This window comes from Canis aureus, chromosome 1 (genome assembly GCF_053574225.1).
Source record: "Canis aureus isolate CA01 chromosome 1, VMU_Caureus_v.1.0, whole genome shotgun sequence".
NCBI lineage: Eukaryota > Metazoa > Chordata > Mammalia > Carnivora > Canidae > Canis > Canis aureus.
The window spans coordinates 108,725,936-108,744,387 of NC_135611.1; the positions used below are offsets into that span (position 1 = coordinate 108,725,936).

Consider the following 18,452-nt stretch of genomic DNA (forward strand, 5'->3'; position numbering starts at 1 on the left):
GCAGGGATTGTATTTGTCTTCAAACTCATGCCACTGACTTTAGCATCCCCAGGAGTGTCCTCGGGCTGCCAGAACAAATATCCAGCCATAGGCTTGGTGACTAGAAACACAGAAATGCATCCTCTCACCTTTCAGGAGGCCAGAGGTCCGAAGTCAAGGGGTGGACAGGGCTAGTTCCTCCTGGAGCCTCTCGGGAAAACCTGACCTGTGCCTCCCCTGGCTGATGGTGGCTGCAGGCAGTCCTTGGCCTATGGCCACGTCATTCCAGTCTCTGCCTCCAGTTCCACGTGGTCTTTCTCTCTGGGTGTCTTTTTCTGTGTTTTATAAGGGTACTTTTACTAGATTGAGGGCCCACCCCACCCGGGATGGCCTCATCTTGCTCCTTACCTCAGTTACACCTGCTAAGACCCTCTTTCCAAATAAGGCCCCATTCTGAGGCTCCAGGCGACCTCAGTTTTGGGGGTATGCTGTTTGTCAGCCTGTCTGCCCCCGTGGTGCTTTGTGTTTCTCTCTCTCTCTCTCTCTCTCATGCCTCTTCCATGCCTTAATTGAGCTTCTTCTGTAAGAGAGACTTAGCTTCTCTTTCTAGTGAGGCCTTGACAGCAAACGCAGACGTTTGCACAGATCCTCTGAGCCACTCAGAATCGCAGAATCGTGGTTTACTTTGCGAGCTAGCACAGCGTGGTGATGGGGAGTGTGGGCCCTTGAGCAGATGGCCTCTGCTCACGTCTCAGCCTGATTCTCACTGGTTGTGACCTTGGGCGAGTTATGTGATCTCTCTGGGCCTCAGTTGCTTCGTCTGTAAAGTGAGAGTGATACCACTATCTATCTCCTGGGGGAGCCATGAGCGTTCAGGGAGAGGAAACACACAAAGCAGAGCGCTCAGATGCGGTACCCTCCCCTTCCCCCCACCACAGCATCTAGAACATGCTCCACGCGCAGCAGTTATTGTTCTGTGGATGGTCATCCGTAAGCGTGGAGCAGGCTCACTGTCCCACCAGCAGCCTGTGTTTGTGCTTACAGCTCAGGCCTCCACCTGGGCCTGGACTTGAGCTCCCCTTCTCCTTTCTCGAGACCCTTTCCACCTGCCCCCACCTTTGACCCCGGAAATGCCAGGAAGTCACACCCCTGTCCCCCCACCCCACCCCCAGGCTCCGGATGGTGGAGACGCTGAGCAACTTGCTGCGCTCTGTGGTGGCCCTGTCACCTCCGGACCTCCTTCCTATCCTCTACCTCAGCCTCAACCGTCTTGGGCCACCCCAGCAGGGTCTGGAACTTGGTGTCGGTGATGGTGTTCTCCTCAAGGCGGTGGCCCAGGCCACAGGTAAGCAGGGGGTGTGGTGGCAGCTCCTGCGTGAGGAGACTCTGAGGGAGAAAGTACAGAGGTGGAGAGGATGTGAGAGATGGCAGAGGGGCACTGAAGGTGGGAGCATGGGTGCTGGTTCAGGTGAGGGAGGCCCTGTGCCTTGGGTGGGAGGAGGGGCTGGGGAGATAGGCGTGCAGAAGGAGCAGGTCCAGGGAGCTGGGACTGAGTGTCCGGGCCCAGAGAGGCCAAAGAGCCTGGAGGGCAAGGGGAGATGCGGGGAGACCACAAGTGGAGCCTCTGGGGCTTGGTGTTCATGGTGGGAGGCAGGGTGGGTCCTGGGCTGGGTGTAGACAGAGAGAGCTTGAGACAGACATGGCCCCATGCGTCCCCCTCACCACTGGTTCCCTCCACCCCAAGGGCGGCAGCTGGACTCTGTTAAGGCAGAGGCAGCTGAGAAGGGTGACGTGGGGCTGGTGGCCGAAAACAGCCGCAGTACCCAGAGGCTCATGCTGCCCCCACCTGCTCTCACCGCTGCCGGGGTCTTCGCCAAGTTCCGAGACATTGCCCGGCTTGCTGGCAGTGCCGTGAGTGGGGCACAATGGCACCCCTGCGCCCCAAACCCCCTGCCCTCCCTGCCCTTCCCCTTGGGGACCTGGAGCCATGCATGTAGCAAGGGGAACTTCTGATCACACTCTTTGGGGTTGGGAGGCTTTAGGCCTGTTGGTGGGGTGCAGAGCTTTCCTTCTTCCTGCTTGCAGAATGGTGCAGGGGCATCTCCTCTTGAGATTCCAGCACCTGCTCTGCTGCTGCCTCATGACAGGACACGGGACAGTAAATACTTGCTGGATAGGGGGAGGGAGGGAGGCAGGCTGGAGCTGGCGGAGAAGTGGGAATGGGCTGACAGCAGGGGCAGGCATTCCAGGGGGCCAGCCCGGAGGAGGTGTGCTCCCCTTCCTTCGCCCCAGGTACCAACTGCTTGACCCTCCCTTCAGTCCACAGCCAAGAAGATAGATGTCATCAAAGGCCTCTTCGTCGCCTGCCGCCACTCAGAAGCCCGATTCATTGCCAGGTAGGCGTGGGTCTGGGAGACTGGGAGAGGTGACGGGAGGGGGGACGGATGGGCAGTGGGATTCCCGCTGGTGCCCTCAGCAGGGGGAATGGGAGTACTGGGTCCTTTTCCCAGGCAGCTCGTCTCCTGTGTCCTGGGGCTCGTGGGTAAGAGGTGCCCTGATGGATTAGTGACGTCCACCTTGGCCTCCGTGAGAGCCGAGCAGACGGGAGCCACACAGTTGCCGTGAGGGTGAAAACAGTCATGGGCAGCTCCCACCATGGAGTGTTTCTCAGGCGCCCGGTACTGCGTGTGGTAGCCTGGCGCTGCCAGGCCCCATTACCCTCAGCCGGGTCTCCTGAAGGGGAGATGGCACACTCTCTGGCCCCTCTGGGGAGGCTGTGTCCCGCTGCCCGGTCCACTCCCCTGGCTCGCCGTCTCCGAGCCTCACTGCTTCCCCAGAGGGCAGCTGAGATGAAAAGCAAAGACTTCGCCAGGCACCCACTTCTGCCCCAGGGAAGGCCAGCGGCCATGGCTCTTAGGGCCTGGCCTCAGTTTCCTCATCTGTTCAGTGGGGCCATGTGATTCCTCAGGTGTCTTCCAGGCCCAACAGTTGTTCTGGTTTTGAGAGTGAAGGTGGGGGAGATGGGAGGAGGCTGGGGCAGAGGGTAGAGGGCAAGATGGAAGGGTGGTGACAAGCCCGTGCCACCTCGCCTGCTGTCTCCCCAGGGCCCTGAGTGGACGGCTGCGCCTCGGGCTGGCAGAGCAGTCGGTGCTGGCCGCCCTCGCCCAGGCAGTGAGCCTCACGCCCCCAGGCCAAGGTGAGGCCCTGCACTAGAGTTAACCCACCTGCCCTCCTTTCCTGAAGTCCACGCCCCCGCTCCTCTCCAGGGTCCTTCCCTGGCAGCCTTGTTTCCAACACGCCACCCTCTGTGCCCCCGGGGTCACCGAGGGTTCAGGCCCATCCCAAAGCCTCTGCTGGTGGGTCTGGTCCTAGAATTCCCCCCGGCCGTTGTGGATGCTGGGAAGGGCCGGACAGCAGAAGCCCGAAAGACGTGGCTGGAGGAGCAAGGCATGATCCTGAAGCAGACGTTCTGGTGAGATCCAGGGCCATGGGCAGGGAGAACGGACTGGGAGGGGCGGGAGACCCTGAGGGGCGGTGGGCTCAGTGCTGAGGGTTACTGGTGATGTGGGAGGTGCCAGCGGCTGGTAGGCACTAGTGACAGAGCAGGGTGGAAATCCAGACAAGATTAGTGCTGGACACGAGGTGGGGGACAGCAATTATGAAGGTGGGGAACAGCAGAGGATCGGGGACAGTGAGCAGTGAAGAGATGCGGGCCTCAGGTGAGAGCAGCTTGTAGCTCTCCTGGACACCTGGGAGTTCCAGGAGGACCACGCATGCACAAAGGCCCTAAGAGAAGCAGAGCAGGGCTGGTGACTGACCAGAGTGACGGGTCAAGTCATCCATGGGGTGATAGCGAGGGCTGTAGAGAGGACCGTGTGGGGGGACCTGGCCAGCAGCCCACCCAGGACTGGCCGTAGCAAGGTGGTGACCGCCCAGAGAGAGTGTCAGTGGCTGGAGGGCCCACGAACATTTCTGCCAAGATCCTTGGGGCGCCCACTCGGGCACGTGGCAGGGGAGAACCCTCAGACCCCTGAGCCAGGACATCATCTCCACTCTGCCCACGGGGAGGATCTACAAACTGTTGCTTCCTGATCCACTCCTAGCCAGCTAAGTCAGAATCTCGAGAGGTGAGACCTGGCCTTGGAGAAAGTCCTTTATCTATCCCTGAGTGGTTTAAATGTGTAGGTCAGGTAAAGGGCCACTGGCCTCGTGATGACAGGCAGGGGTGATGGCAGGCCCAGACCAAGAAAGACAGTGGCACTGAGGGGGAGATCGTGACAGAGGTAGCCAGACTCTTGGGGGGTGAAGGGGCAGAGGAGTCAGGAGCAGACCTGAGGACAAGGTGACAGTGACAGAGGCACATCTGCAACCAGAGCATAGGGTTTCCAGGCTGCCAGAGTTCTGGAAAGACACCTGCAAGTTTATTCTTGCCCCCACGCCAGCGAGGTGCCTGACCTGGACCGGATCATCCCTGTACTGCTGGAGCATGGCCTGGAGCACCTCCCTGAGCACTGCAGGTTGAGCCCAGGTACAAGCCCCTTAGGGGTGACTCCAGCCCCACCCTGGGCAGGATTGGGTCTGGGGCCACAGAGCTGGAGCTCAGCCCTCCTGTAAGCTCCATTCCCTCCTCCTGGCCTTAGCTTCTTTCATCCTTCTAAGAACCTGCAGATTCCTCCTCTTGCCACCACATTTGGGTTCTGTTCCCTGTGCTGAAACCCATCCCTTTTCTGTTTCAAGTCTCTGTCTATATTAGGTAGGGTGGGGGTGAATGCTGTGATAGAGATACCCCAAAAGGCAGTGTGTCGAGGCAGGCAGAGTCTTCCTCTGGCTCATAAGAGTCCAGAGGAAGGCAGGTTATCAGGCAAGATACATGACTGGGCTCCAGGGACACCCTCCCACACACACACTGTGGGGGACTCAGGTTCCTCTGTCCTGTTGTTCTATCCTCCTGAGGTTTTCACCTTAATGTGCATGACCAGAGGTGGCTTACGTTTCTAGATCACAAGAGAGAGAGGGAGAAGGGTGTGACCAGACTTTGTGCACACCCCTACCCATGCATCTTCATTGTGTGGCCTTACCTAGCTGCAAGGGAGGCTGGGAGCAGGCAAGCTGCCTTCCTGATCCGGGAGGGCATGTTCTCTTCTTACGCAGAAAGGAGAATGGGTCTTGGGGCACAGCTAACTGCCATATTCCCTCTCTGATGTGTTAATGGTGCCTACCTCAGTTTACCCTAATTCTCGCTCCTCCCCCCCCCCCCCAGGGGTTCCACTGAAACCAATGCTGGCGCACCCCACCCGGGGTGTCAGCGAGGTCCTAAAACGTTTTGAAGAGGCAGCTTTCACCTGCGAGTACAAATACGATGGGCAGAGGGCACAGGTATGAAGGTGGACACATCCCTTCAGCAGAAGAGCATGTGCCAGAGAGCAGGGCCCTGGGGTGGGGCAGACCCAAACTCAAAGCACCTCCTGTCATAGACTGCTCGTCTGACCTTATGTGTCTGGGTTTAATATCCAACTTCGTTTAATGACAACATTAACATAGCTCACCTAAGTTACCTGAAAATCAGTTTTATTTGATGAAATTATCAAAATTCCTGACCCAAGGCAGTGGGAGTTCACTTTGCCTGTGCCCTTCTGGCGGGGTGTTCACTGTAACAGCCGTTATGGGAAGCACCTACGTAATCTTCAGTGAGATTATGTAAGTGTGTGTCCCACACCCCGGTGCCAAGGACATCCTTGGTTGGGTCTGTAGGGATGCTCCTTTGTGGCTCTGCTATCCTGGTGGGGAGTTGGGACTGTTATGTTCATCACTGGGATGGAGGAGCAAGTGTAGTGGATGTCCACACTTTGGTGGTTTGAAGCAGTTAAAAGCAGGAGATTTAGTATCATAGAAGGATCTTCAAAATATAATGCTGAGAAAAAATAAAAGAATTTATGGTAGTAACAGCGGTTTTAAATATGTATGTTTTCATATATTTTTTAAGTCCTATATGCCATATCCAACACATACTCAACTGTTGGGATGACATACGTGTAAGGTGGCATATTTGTCCATTCTGCTTAAGGGCTGTGACCAGACTATATTAAAATAAATTAACAATGAAATCAGAATGCTTTTTACAGCTTAACATCCAGGTAAATCCGCTTAGACAGAGCGAGACACTTGAGCATCCAAGGTGGGGGCAGGAGGTGGTGGTGAAAGGGAGGATGAGGAAGGTGATGGCAGGGGCTTCCACAGACTGGGGAGAGGTGCTGCATGGATGGAGGAGGTGATTTACTCAGGTCTCTGCACCAGTTCCTTCTCCAGACCTTCTGGAATCTTCTGCCGGTGAAAGTGGGGTCAGAAGAGAAAGGAGGGACCAGTGGGGGTGGGCTGGGTTCTGAGTCCCTCTCTGCTCTCTCTGCTGCAGATCCACGTTCTGGAAGGTGGGGAGGTGAAGATCTTCAGCAGGAATCAGGAAGACAATACCGGAAAGTACCCAGACATCATCAGCCGCATCCCCAAGGTAGGTGTCTGCTTCCCCTGGTGGGGGGTGGGTAGGGGAGGCTGCAGTTATGGGGCAGAGAACTGCGGCCTGTCCAGGCCAGCTGGGCACAGCAGGGTTGTCAGAAGGAGATTGGAGTGCGTTTGGCTGCAGATAATGCAACACCCATCTCCCAGAGGCTTGAGCAGATGCCCTTTTTTTTTCTCAAGGGAATCTGGGTAGGCTACCCTGGCTGAGCTGTGCACCCAAGTTCTCCAGAAGCCATTTATTTCTGTCTCTGTCCTCTGTTGTCCTTGACTGGTCGGCTTTTCATCCCAACACTTGTCCCCTGATCATCCCCAGATAGGTGCCACCATTCAGATGGAAAGACAGTCAAGGGGGTTTTGGCTTCCTACCATCCAGGTACCTCCCACCACCCTGGGCCGACTCTGGTTTGGGGTCACCATCCAGCCTTGGGCCCCGTGGCGCAGCAGAGGCTGAAAAAGCCAGAATGTCACACTGACAAGGAGAGGCAGTGGGGACGTAGGTGCAGGGAGCCAGCCTGCAGATCAGCTCTGCCATTGGAATAGGGACGGCTTCTTTGCTCTTGGGCGTCTTGGGCCTGCTCTGGGAGCCCTTGGTCAAACAGCCCTTCTTGCCTGATCCTAGTTAATTAGGAAGTTGGCACTTTCCCAGAGCAGCATTAGCATTAGCTGAGCTTTCCCAGAGCATAGGCATTAGCTGAGCTCTTGTTAGCTGCCAGGTGCTAGCGTTTCCAATAAGTTTTACTAGATGTAATTTCTCTGTAGAGTTCTGATTTTAGTGTACATGGTTTGGTGAGTTTTGGTAAGTTTATATACACTTGTGTAAACAAAACATTTTGATGTATCACCTAAATTGTTCCCTTGTGTCCCATGCCAAGCGGTACCCCCCCCTCCCCATAAGCTCCCAGAGGCAATGAGCATCGATACACCGTTTTGTCTCTACAAGTGGTGTGGCCTATTCCAGGGCTTCTTGTGAGCGGTATCCTACAGTTTGGGGTCTTTTGCCTCTGTCCACTTTTGTTTATTCATTTAGCGCATATTTACTGGGCACCTGCTCTGTGCTGAGCCCTGCACAGAAGGCTGGGGACATAGCATGGACAGGCTACACCCAGCTCAGGCCTGGCAGGGCCAGCAGATCTTCATCGGAGCGTCCCACTGCTGGCTCTCTAGTTATACAGGGACACGGGGGCTCTGAAGGAAAGACCACCATTCTGTGAGCCTCTGTATCTGTAAGAGATTTGACCTAGGCCCGGTGTCAGCAAGGCAAACCACCACCACATATTGCCCCAGGATATAGAATGAATGGTGCCACCTAGAGTTGTGCAGCAGCATTCCTTTGAGGGAAAAGAAGTCCTCCCAATGGAGGTGAAGGATAATGACAGATGTTCTAGAGTGATTAGGAAGTGCAAAGGCTCTGTGGTTGGAGGGGCATAGCCCATTCACAAAACAGGCTAGCGTACTGGGGTGCAGAGTCTGAGGGGTCCAGGTGAGGTGAGGGTGGGCCAGGGGCCGACTGAGGAGAGCCCCCACAGCTTTGGGAAGCCAGGTATGGCTTTTAGCAGGGATGCACTGATCAGATTTGAGGTTTGCTGAGGGTACCCTAACTGCTGTGAGGAGAGTAGTTTATATGTGGAGGCCATACAGGAATAGAGTGGACTGCTAGGATGTTGTGACGTGGGCTGGACTGGGCTCAATGAGGTGGTATTCTGTAGGTGACTTAGAGATTTCAGAGGGGAAGTGGACAAGTTCACGGGGAACTGACAAAGGTCACTGGGTTTCCAGCTTATGGGACCAAGTAGTAAGTCTCAGAAAAGTTCATTTCCCCCCACTTACAGGGAATGAGAAGAGGGTCTGTGTACACATGTACATCTTTGAATTGACATCAGTTTTTTTGTGAATCTTGAGAAGGAAGAGCTGTAGAAGGAAAAGGACCTGTTTCTCTGGGCCTCATCCCCTACCTCTCAGCAGCCCTGGGTCTCCTTCTTCACTTTTCAGATTAAACTCCCGTCAGTCACGTCTTTCATTCTGGACACAGAAGCTGTGGCATGGGACCGAGAAAAGAAGCAGATCCAGCCATTCCAAGTGCTCACCACCCGCAAACGCAAGGTAGTCTCAGTCTCCCTCCACTACCTGCCGTGGTCACACAGTTTCTCCTCTTCCTCCTAGCCCTGCCCCACCCCAGAAGGACAGAGTGTTCCTCGGGATATGGTTCTTGCTGCCTTACAATGTGGCTGCCACAGCTCCAGCCATTGCATTCTCATCCCAGCATACCAAGTACAAAGGAGGAAAGAGCCTTTCTCCTATCTCTGTTTTTTTATTTTATTTTATTTTATTTTATTTTATTTTATTTTATTTTATTTTATTTTATTTTATTTTATTTTATTTTATTTTATTTTATTTTATTTTATTTTAATTATTTTATTTTATTTATTTTATTAATTCATTCATGAGAGGCAGAGACACAGGCAGAGGGAGAAACAGGCTCCATGCAGGGAGCCCGACATGGGACTCAATCCCGGGTCTCCCAAGATCATGCCCTGGGCTGAAGGCAGCGCTAAACCGCTGAGCCACCAGGGCTGCCCCTGTCTCTGTTTTATTATGAAAGATCTGTGCCAGGATCCCCACCCCCCCCACAACCTGTGCCCCACCAAACTTCTTTACCTTCATTGGCCATTAGCTGCAAGGGAGGTTGGGAGAGCAAATATTTGACAAAGGGATTGAGTTTGTTGGGATTAGCTGAGAGCCATCAGGTTGCAGACCCAGGAGCCAGTAGCATTGTCACTCTCACGGGTGTGTGGACTATTGCCTGGAGAGAAGGGGAGAGTGGTAGTGACAGGTGTCTGCCTGGGGCATGACGGGAGGCAAACCGACCGTGCCCCTGTCATCATTCCCCACCCCTGCTCCCCGTTCTGCCCCAACCCAGGAGGTGGATGCAGCAGAGATCCAGGTGCAGGTGTGTCTATATGCCTTCGACCTCATTTACCTCAATGGAGAGGTGAGTTCTGGCTGCATGTCTGGGGGTAGCCGGGGGGAGGTGGGGGCTGTGTATGAGCTTAGGAGCTGACCTTCTGAGTGGCCACACTGGGCAGTGATTCTCAGGGACCCCGGAGGGTCTCCAGGACACTCTCGGGGAAGTCTGTGAGGTCCTGCCTGCCCTTCCCAGCTCCGCAGCCATATGAGGCAGATTCTCTTCCTGTATGGCAGCCAGAGCAACACATTGCCGCTGTCTGAATGCAGACACACATGTGAGCGTCCAGCTCCATTAAAGCCAGACATTATAGAATCTGTAAAAGTATAAAGTAATGCCCCCTCTTCTCACTTTTTCTAACATAGGCACATTTCATAAATGACATATTATTGGGTTAATGTGTTGGAGTTATTATTTTTAAATGAATTGATAAACGTCAAGATTTCTCAGTTCTAACATAGCAAATGTTAACATGTGATATGATAGCTAATACTACGTCACTACTATGGTAAATATCCAGAGATGTAAGCCACGTACATAGAAGCTCTCTGGAGTGAGTCCTCAGCAGATTTCACGGGTGGGAGGGGGTCCTGAGACTGCAAAGTTTGAGAACTGCTGCTCCAGGGCATGGGTTAAGGATCTGGAGCCAGGCCACCTGCTTTGATATCCCAGCTCTCCCTTCCTGGTTGTGTGGCCGCAGATAAGTGACAGCCTCTCAGAGTCTCAAGTTTCCTTGTCCATGATAAAGAGCTGACAGTAGCACCCGCTGTACTTGTTATGGGGCAGATGAAGCGATGGGACCTGGGCATGAGCACAGTGGCTGGTACATACGAGTGTTTATCCTCTAGAATGAGTTGCCAACACCGCCATCATCTTAGATAACTAACCTTTAACGATCTGGCAGCTGAATGGCCACTGCTTGCACTTGACTAATGAAATCAGGGTGATTTCTAATGGGCTGTGCCTGCCCATCAGGAGCATGGATGGAAGTGAAAGGGTGTGGTTAATTCAATCAAAGCTAATAAGATCGCAGAGAGTAGATTAACTTCCGGAAGGTGGGTAAGTCTGTTTCATAGTATAAGGCAAGCAGCACTTTCCCACGAATAGATTTGCTCTAACTCGGGGCTCAGTAGAGCAGGGCCTGCAGGCCGAATCTGTCTCGGCCTTTCTCATCTGTAAGGGAGGCTTTATTGGAACGCAGCCGCATGCCCATACACTTCTGCCCTACAGCCCACAGCTGAGCGGTTGTCACAAAGCCCCAGTAGCCCACAGAGCTCAGAGTATTGACTCTGGTTCTTCGTGCAACAAGGTTGCTGACCCCTGGATTAAAGTGGAAAGCATCCTCTCAGAAACACGTTTATCTCCTATCCGTGTGGTCATCGGCGCCTTTCACCTTTATTCAACCCGTATTGTAAATGGAACTGTAGCCACAATAACGAGTCCATTCCAGCTCCATAAGGACTGTGGCCCTGTCTTATGCACCTGAGGTCACAGGACTGACCGGTCTCCAGCCCCCTAGCTGCCCTTTTTTTTTTTTTTAAGATTTTATTTATTTATTTGAGACAGAAAGAGGGTACAAGCATGGGGAGAAAGAGAAAGCAGGCACTCTGCTGAGCAGGGAGCCCCATGTGGAGCTTGATCCCAGGACCCTGAGCTCATGATCTGAGTCGACACTGAACCAACTAAGCCACCCCGGTGCCCCTCCCCTTGCTGCCTTTGACTTGCCCTTGAAATGGGTCCTCGAAGTTCTCAAAATCCTCGTGTGGGCCTGGTTCATCCCTGTCGGGGGCCTTCCTATCTCGTGGGAGTCCAGGCTTCTCTTTACGTCCACAGTGACACCCTCTCTCTTTTCCTGCCCTATGCAGTCCCTGGTACGTGAGCCTCTTTCCCGACGCCGGCAGCTGCTCCGGGAGAACTTTGTGGAGACGGAGGGCGAGTTTGTGTTCGCCACCTCCCTGGACACCAAGGACACGGACCAAATTGCCGAGTTCTTGGAGCAGTCTGTGAAAGGTATGGGGGCCTGGGGCCAGCTGCCATGTGTACTCCCTCTTGGCTGCCCCGCCCCGAGTGATTTCACTTGAAGCTGCTGGCTCCGGCTGGCTGGCTGTCATGAGCTGGGCTTCACAGAGGTCACTCTTTATGTCTCCCTCAGACTCCTGTGAGGGGCTGATGGTGAAAACTCTGGACGTTGATGCCACCTATGAGATCGCCAAGAGATCCCACAACTGGCTCAAGGTGCCCTTCCCAAATCTGGCCATCTTTCCATCTGGTTCCCAGTCCTCACTCCACCCTGTTTAAGTGTGGGAGCCTTTTCTCGGTCCCTGATGCCTCCCTGTCCAGCCAGCCACAGACCACCCCTCCACAAATCCTTGCTGCTGGACTCACCAAGAATCAGTTAGAACTGCCCCGGCCTGAGTGCCATGGAAGTTAGATGAGGTTTCTATTCTAAGTTCATAGCCCCTCTCTGTTGGGTGGGGCCGATGGGAAGGGAGGGAGTCAGTCAGGACATAAATGAGATGACATTGGGGGCGATGAGCATTGTGGAGAAAGCAAGTCAAGTCAGGGGCCAGTGAGGATCTTGCAGTGCTCTGGTCATCGGGAAAGGCCTTTCCAGAGTTGACTCTTGCGTTGAGGCACAGATGACAGGAGAGAGTCAGGCACATGGAGATCTGGGACAGAGTGTCTAGGAGAAGGGTGGGGGCAACAATTGCAAGGGCCCTGAGGTAGGAATGAAGCTCCGTGTGTGCAGGGAGCAAGGTGATTAGGGTGTGAGTCGAGGTCAGGGTGGAGGGCAGGCCTCGGATGACACAGCCCCTTGGGGGTCGTTAAATACCCTGGGTTTTCCTCTGAGGGTTTTGAGAAACCAGTGGAGGTTTGAGACAGGAAGTCCTGTGGTCTGGTTGTCATTTGGCATGAGACATGTGGCTGGCTGAGGATGGTGGATGGTTGGGGAGGGTGCTGGGCAGACTGGGAACCCTTGGGCAGGAGGCTAGCCTGGAGAGGGGCGAGAGGACTGCAGCAGGAGATGAGCCGGAGTGGAGCCAGAAGGATTTCCCCGGTATGTTTGAGGGGCCTGTGGTCTGTCCCCCTGAGACTGTCAGCAGCTGGGAGGGTATGAGCGTTCCTGTCTTAGGACATTTTCCCTGCTACGTACCCCAGGCTGAACTCCTGCCTGGCACTTTCTGGAACAAGTGATAAGTGTTTTCCATGTAAAGGAGTAAGTGGAATGTACATCTATCCCAAGGGAAAGGGGGACCCCCAGGGTCTCCATCTGACTTGTCCCTTCAGCCTCGCCAGCTCCTTCCCCTTCGCTCGTCTCTTTCCTATTTGTTCTGGAAGTCTAGGAGCTCCTCCCACATCCCACCTCAGCCTGGTAATGGTCCTCGGTCTCTACAAGAGCGCTCTCCTTTGGCTCACCCCGATGACCCCTGCTCCAGCATCAAGGAGCCTCCAGCAGTGAGGTCTGTCTCAGTGCCCCCTCACCTCTGGCCTTCCCTCCCTAGCTGAAGAAGGACTACCTCGATGGTGTGGGCGACACCCTGGACCTCGTGGTGATTGGCGCCTACCTGGGCCGTGGCAAACGGGCTGGCCGCTATGGGGGCTTCCTACTGGCTGCCTACGACGAGGAGAGTGAGGAGCTCCAGGCCATATGCAAGGTGCTGTGAGGCAGGAGTAGATTCGACTCCACCTTGGGGGGAGGGGTGCCTGAACCAAGAGGCTCTCGTGTTCTTCCTATGAAGGATTAAGTTTTTTTCTAGTTTTTATTTGCTTTTTCTGATCCTATAAGTAACTCTTGCCTTACATAGAAGTATGTGCTATTATAAAAAGATGTAAAGAAGTTGTGCCAGTTAAGAATTGAGTTTTGCTACAGATGATGACATAAAGGGATTTATTTTTCTCTCATATAATGAGAAGTCTGGAGAGGAGCAGGCGGCTCTCTGATGACATTAGGGGCCTAGGCTTCTGTCCCCGCACAGGGGTTTTGTCATGTGCTTCTGACCTCATCTTCATAATGTGGCTGCAGGGCCTCCAGCCATCACAGCCATGCACGCTCCAAACAGCAGGAAAGAGGAAGGCCGCAAGCAGAGGGATGTGCCCCCTACATTAGCCTCAGCCAACGAACAGCTTCTGTGGCATGGGTTGGAATTTTGCTCCACGGCCCACCTCCCTCCACAGGGGAGCTTAGGAAATGGAGTGGGTTTTGTTTTTGTTTAAAGCTATGCACATTGGTGATCCAACAAATGTGAGGCTTTTGCCACAGAAACAGAATAAACTGTTACCCATTATTCCAGTGCCTAGAGGTAACCACTCATAAAATTTGAGGGAATGTCTTATTTATACTTTTACAAAGCTGTGATCTTTGTATATAAGAGATTTTTTTCTCCTATAAATAATATGTTTTTTTAAGATTTTATTTTTTCATGAGAGACACAGAGAGAGAGGCAGAGACACAGGCAGAGGGAGAAACAGGCTCCATGCAGGGAGCCCGACATGGGACTTGATCCCAGGACCCTGGGATCACGACCTGAGCCAAAGGCAGATGCTCAACCACTGAGCCACCCAGGTGTCCCCTAAATCCCATGTTTTAAATACTGTCAGATACATATAAGTAACATGGTGATAAAAAACGTTAGAGTGTTTGCCCTCATCTTCAGGACTTTTAGAAGCACGAATGTGTTAAACTTAAAAATAAAATAGTCTGTTATTTTACCAGCAAAAATGGGTTTGTTCAGAAATAGCATAGAATTGTATTTTGGGACATACAAGCCTTGGCGAAACCGTAGGCTCCTCCTGCAAAGGAAAATAATGGTATTTTATGGGAAGAAGGAGGAAGTGAGAAGAGTTGTTTTGAATGAAAGTCTTGGGGGAAAAAAGCAGCTCAGAGGGATGAGGGTTTCTCAGGGGCTGAGTTGCTGTGTTGGTCCCGTTCTCAGATCAAAGTCTTGTCTTTCCCCGGGGGGCCCTGTCATGGATGGTTCTTTCCTATTGGTGGATTCTTCTGTTGGAGCCTATCACCGAATGTTGGTTTAGGCTCTGTAAGCGACAATCCCTCCTGTAACCGAAAGTTAGGGGGACCCTCTCTACTGGCCTCTGCCTCTGTTTTAGCGAGGTTGCCCAGAATTTTTCACAGTTGTTTGTGGAAGATGTGCTCTGTTTCCTGAACCAGCTCCCTGTGCTCGTGGCCTGCTGTGTTCTTGAGAGTAAATCAGCACGGCACACGATGCTTAGCGCAGGTGACCCGTGACAGACATGGTCTTAACAATTCGCAGAGATCATAGGGCACCGGTCCGGGGTCATTTTACACTATTTACCCAGAACGGTTTTCTGTGAAACAGCTTCTGCCGGAGAAGATATTTAAGGCTCTCCATTCAGAAAGGGCTTTCCGGTTGATGTTTATATCCGTGGTTTGAAGATATGCATCTTACTACGTTTGCTGGCAGCGAGGTTTTTTTAGGCTTGACGATTTGGGTGGGTGAAGGAAAATCTCTGGCATGTGGAGTTTGGAGAGGACATCCTGTTCCAGAGTAGGTGGGACTCAGGGGAGCCCAAGGGAACGACACCTGGGCCAGGGGGATGGAGCGGAAAGAGCAAGGGCTTCTACGTCAAGCACAGGGCAGCACGTGGGCCAGGGGATGCCCCTGGGAGAGGTGTTACCCCACCCGGGGTCTGCGCCCAGCAACCCTCCCTCTGCCCAGCCCTTCCTCTGTGGTTTCTGTGGCCAGGGTAGGATGGGGGCCTCTGGTATGCACAAATCTGAGTCCTCAGTGGAAGGAGCAGGGGTCGGGGTGGGGGGGGACGCAAGTGGGGAATACTCAGCCACTGGTTGCACCTCTGACCTGCCCTCCCTGTCCTCCCCGCAGCTCGGAACTGGCTTCAGTGACGAGGAACTGGAGGAGCACTACCAGAGGCTCCAGGTGAGCAGCCTGCCTCTCCACCTCTCGTGGCACACTCTGTGGTGGTGGAGCTGGCTCCAGAGCCCCCCATGTCCAGAGTTCAAGTCTCAGCTCTGCTGGCTGCTACAGCGCCCAGGACTTGGGTCAGGGAGCCTGCCTCCTGCCTCCACTGCTGGGGGATGCGTCTCAGGGGAGCACTATCGCAGGGGTCCCTGAGTTGGCCCTGAGTGAATCCCCTAGTAATTGGGAGTGTTGCATGGTCACGGGTATTTGGGGGTGTGACTCCCTTCCCTGTGTGCCGGTACTTCTGTCTCTGTGACATTCTTTGGTTCTCTCTCTCTCTCTCTCTCTCTCCAGGTCTCTGTCTTATTTCTTCCTTTCACCATTGCCCTCATCCCCACCCAAGCTCTTACCTTAAGACATGTCTATGTTGCCATCTATCCCCTTCCCCATTTTCTTCCCTCTCTCCTCCCTCCCTGACGCCCCAACCCCCAGCCTTGACTTTGAGACCTAAGACCCTCTCTCTTCTTCATGTCCACTGCTGTTCCCCGATGCTGTTCTCTGCAGCCCCTGGTGCTGCCCACCCCACGCTCCTATGTCCGGGTCGACGGTGCCGTGGCCCCCGATCACTGGCTGGACCCCAGCGCCGTGTGGGAGGTGAAGTGTGCGGATCTGTCCTTGTCGCCCATCTACCCTGCTGCCCGGGGCCTGGTGAGTAGGCTGGGCAGGGGTAGAGGAAAGGGGAACACCTCAGGCTCCAGGCAGCAGGAGGGACCCAGGGTCGACCTTCCAGATGGGAAATGAGGAGCAGGGGCTCGTGAGGGTGACACCTGTGCTCTGGGCTGATAGTAACTAGGAAAGCTTGAGCTTGCTTTTTATTTGGCTGTCAGATAACAGGGTCAGAGTCTCAATTAAAAAAAAAAGAAAAGAAAAAAGAAATTCCCCAGGTACAAAAAGTAAACAAATTGTTTCCTTTAATACCCTAATCTCACATTTGGCTCTTCACTGATTTTTGAAAACACAGTTCCTCTGAGTAACAGTTTAGGACACTTCCTGCTGAGCAGTGATGCGGGCTGTGGCTCGTCTTTCTGAACCATAATTTGTTTTCATGCTACCACATTTTAAAATTCCCTGGGCTGGGATGCCTGGCTGGCTCAGCAGTTTAGCACCTGCCTTAGGCCCGGGGTGTGATCCTGGAGTCCCAAGATCGAGTGCCACATCAGGCTCCCTGCATGGAGCCTGCTTCTCCCTCTGCCTGTGTCTGCCCCCACCCCTCATGAATAAATAAATAAAATCTTAAAAAAATAAAATAAAATTCCCTGGGCTGATCACTCTCACCAGTGGTTCAGCCCTCAACACCAGCCAAAGGGTCAGCAGACGGGGAGGTACACTGCCCCTTGGCCGGTGCTAGGGCAGCTCTCTGCCTTCTCCAGAAGAAATGTGTTTTCTTTGTGATTTCCTACAATCTTTCAAAATCTAGGTAGCATGCACTTTTCTGATTAGAAATGGACTTCCTTTAAAGGCAGAACTCATATATTCATTTTTTTAAAGATTTATTTATTTTAGAGAGAAAAAGAATGAGTATAAAGTGAGAAGGGGCAGAGGGAGAGGGAGAAGCAGACTTGAGTCCTGCACAGGGCTCAGCCTCACAACCCTGAGATCGTGGCCTGAACCAAAACCAAGAGTCAGCTACTCAACTGCTGGAGCCACCCAGGCGCCCAGAACTCATATTTTAATTTATTTTTTATTTAAAATTTTTTTTAAATTTTATTTATTCCTGAGGAACACAGAGAGAGGGACAGAGACATAGGCAGAGGGAGAAGCAGACTCCTTGCAGGGAGCCCGATGTGGGACTCGATCCCAGGACCCCAGGATCATGACCTGAGCCAAAGGCAGACGCTCAACCACTGAGCTCCCCAGTACCCCAGGACTCATATTTTTATTTTTTTATTTATTTATTTTTTTTCAGGACTCATATTTTTAAATTGAATTTCTGTCTTGAAATGTCTAAGACTCCACATTAGACAGGGTTCCCTGGAGACAAGTGGCAGGAGCAGCGTTTATGGAGCTTCTGTATGAAGCAGGTGCTGTGCTCACAGGCACAGCACTTGAGTGCACCTTTCCATCCTCACAAAGCACTGAGCCTCCCTAGCTGAGGCAGTAGAGCCTGGGAGCTGAGGTCACTCGCCCGGGGTCACGCAGTTTCTGAGTTGGGAGATGGGATTTGAACCCTGCCATCTGGTTCTCAAATCTGCAATCTGCCTCTGCTGTCCTGCTCCTTTGGCCCTGAGAATAGTAACAGAACAACAGCATAGACCACAGCTATGGTACTAGCATTTCTTAAGCACTTATAATGCTCCAGGTATGGTCCTAAGATAGGGCTGTATATCGTATTTTTTTTTTTTTTGTATATCGTATTTAATCTTTATAATCCATTGCTTGGCCCCATTGTATGGGTCAGGAAACTGGAGGGCAGGAGCAGGGAGGAGACCCTGGATGGGGAACTGCTGCCCTGAGTGGCCTGTCGGCTAGACCCCAGGAGGGTCTCCATCATCTCCCCCTCCCCCAGGTGGATGGTGAGAAGGGGATCTCCCTTCGCTTTCCTCGGTTTATCCGGGTCCGTGAAGACAAGAAGCCAGAGGAGGCCACCACCAGTGGCCAGGTGAGGCCTTAGCTTCTTGGTGGTGGATTCTGGAATGAGGGGTGGGAGGCAGACCTTGGAGCTGCTAACCGCCCACCCCCATCCACTCTCCTCAGGTGGCCTGCCTGTACATGAAGCAGAGTCAGATTCAGAACCAGCAGGGCGCGGACTTAGACTCTGACTCAGATTTCTACTAGGCTCCTACCCTCCCAGGGGCTGGGTGGTACAGGGTGGGTGTCCTGTTGGTCAGCAGATCCGGTGTTGCGGTCGTGTGGGTTTTGAGTGTCAGGTGTGTGTGTGCGTGTGTGAGGGAATGGTTTAAGCTGGGGGTAGGGGGTTTTTGGATCATTTTTTTCAATAAATAAATAATTATTGAACACCCACTGTAGTGTTGGAGTCTATGCTGGGCTCTGGGGTGACAGCTCCAGTAGCTCCCGCGTGGAGGGTGTGTGGCCAGCAGCGT

At 53.2% G+C, this 18,452-nt stretch overlaps 1 protein-coding gene across 9 annotated transcripts in view; it reads left to right on the top strand.

Annotated features, from left to right (window-relative positions):
• LIG1 (DNA ligase 1) overlaps positions 1-18,372 on the top strand; it is a 38,480-nt gene extending 20,108 nt beyond the window's left edge. For all 9 annotated transcript variants that reach the window (XM_077846743.1, XM_077846790.1, XM_077846793.1 and 6 more), the window contains 17 exons: positions 1,152-1,324; positions 1,724-1,890; positions 2,299-2,375; positions 3,084-3,175; positions 3,352-3,451; positions 4,422-4,507; positions 5,240-5,355; positions 6,389-6,484; positions 8,482-8,592; positions 9,410-9,481; positions 11,320-11,464; positions 11,607-11,689; positions 12,958-13,110; positions 15,316-15,369; positions 15,916-16,059; positions 17,918-18,010; positions 18,106-18,372. In XM_077846743.1, the coding sequence (XP_077702869.1) occupies positions 1,152-1,324; positions 1,724-1,890; positions 2,299-2,375; positions 3,084-3,175; positions 3,352-3,451; positions 4,422-4,507; positions 5,240-5,355; positions 6,389-6,484; positions 8,482-8,592; positions 9,410-9,481; positions 11,320-11,464; positions 11,607-11,689; positions 12,958-13,110; positions 15,316-15,369; positions 15,916-16,059; positions 17,918-18,010; positions 18,106-18,186 (1,843 nt within the window). In that variant the 3' untranslated portion in view covers positions 18,187-18,372. The remainder of the gene's footprint in view (positions 1-1,151; positions 1,325-1,723; positions 1,891-2,298; positions 2,376-3,083; positions 3,176-3,351; positions 3,452-4,421; positions 4,508-5,239; positions 5,356-6,388; positions 6,485-8,481; positions 8,593-9,409; positions 9,482-11,319; positions 11,465-11,606; positions 11,690-12,957; positions 13,111-15,315; positions 15,370-15,915; positions 16,060-17,917; positions 18,011-18,105) is intronic.
• Positions 18,373-18,452: the final 80 nt, after the last annotated feature.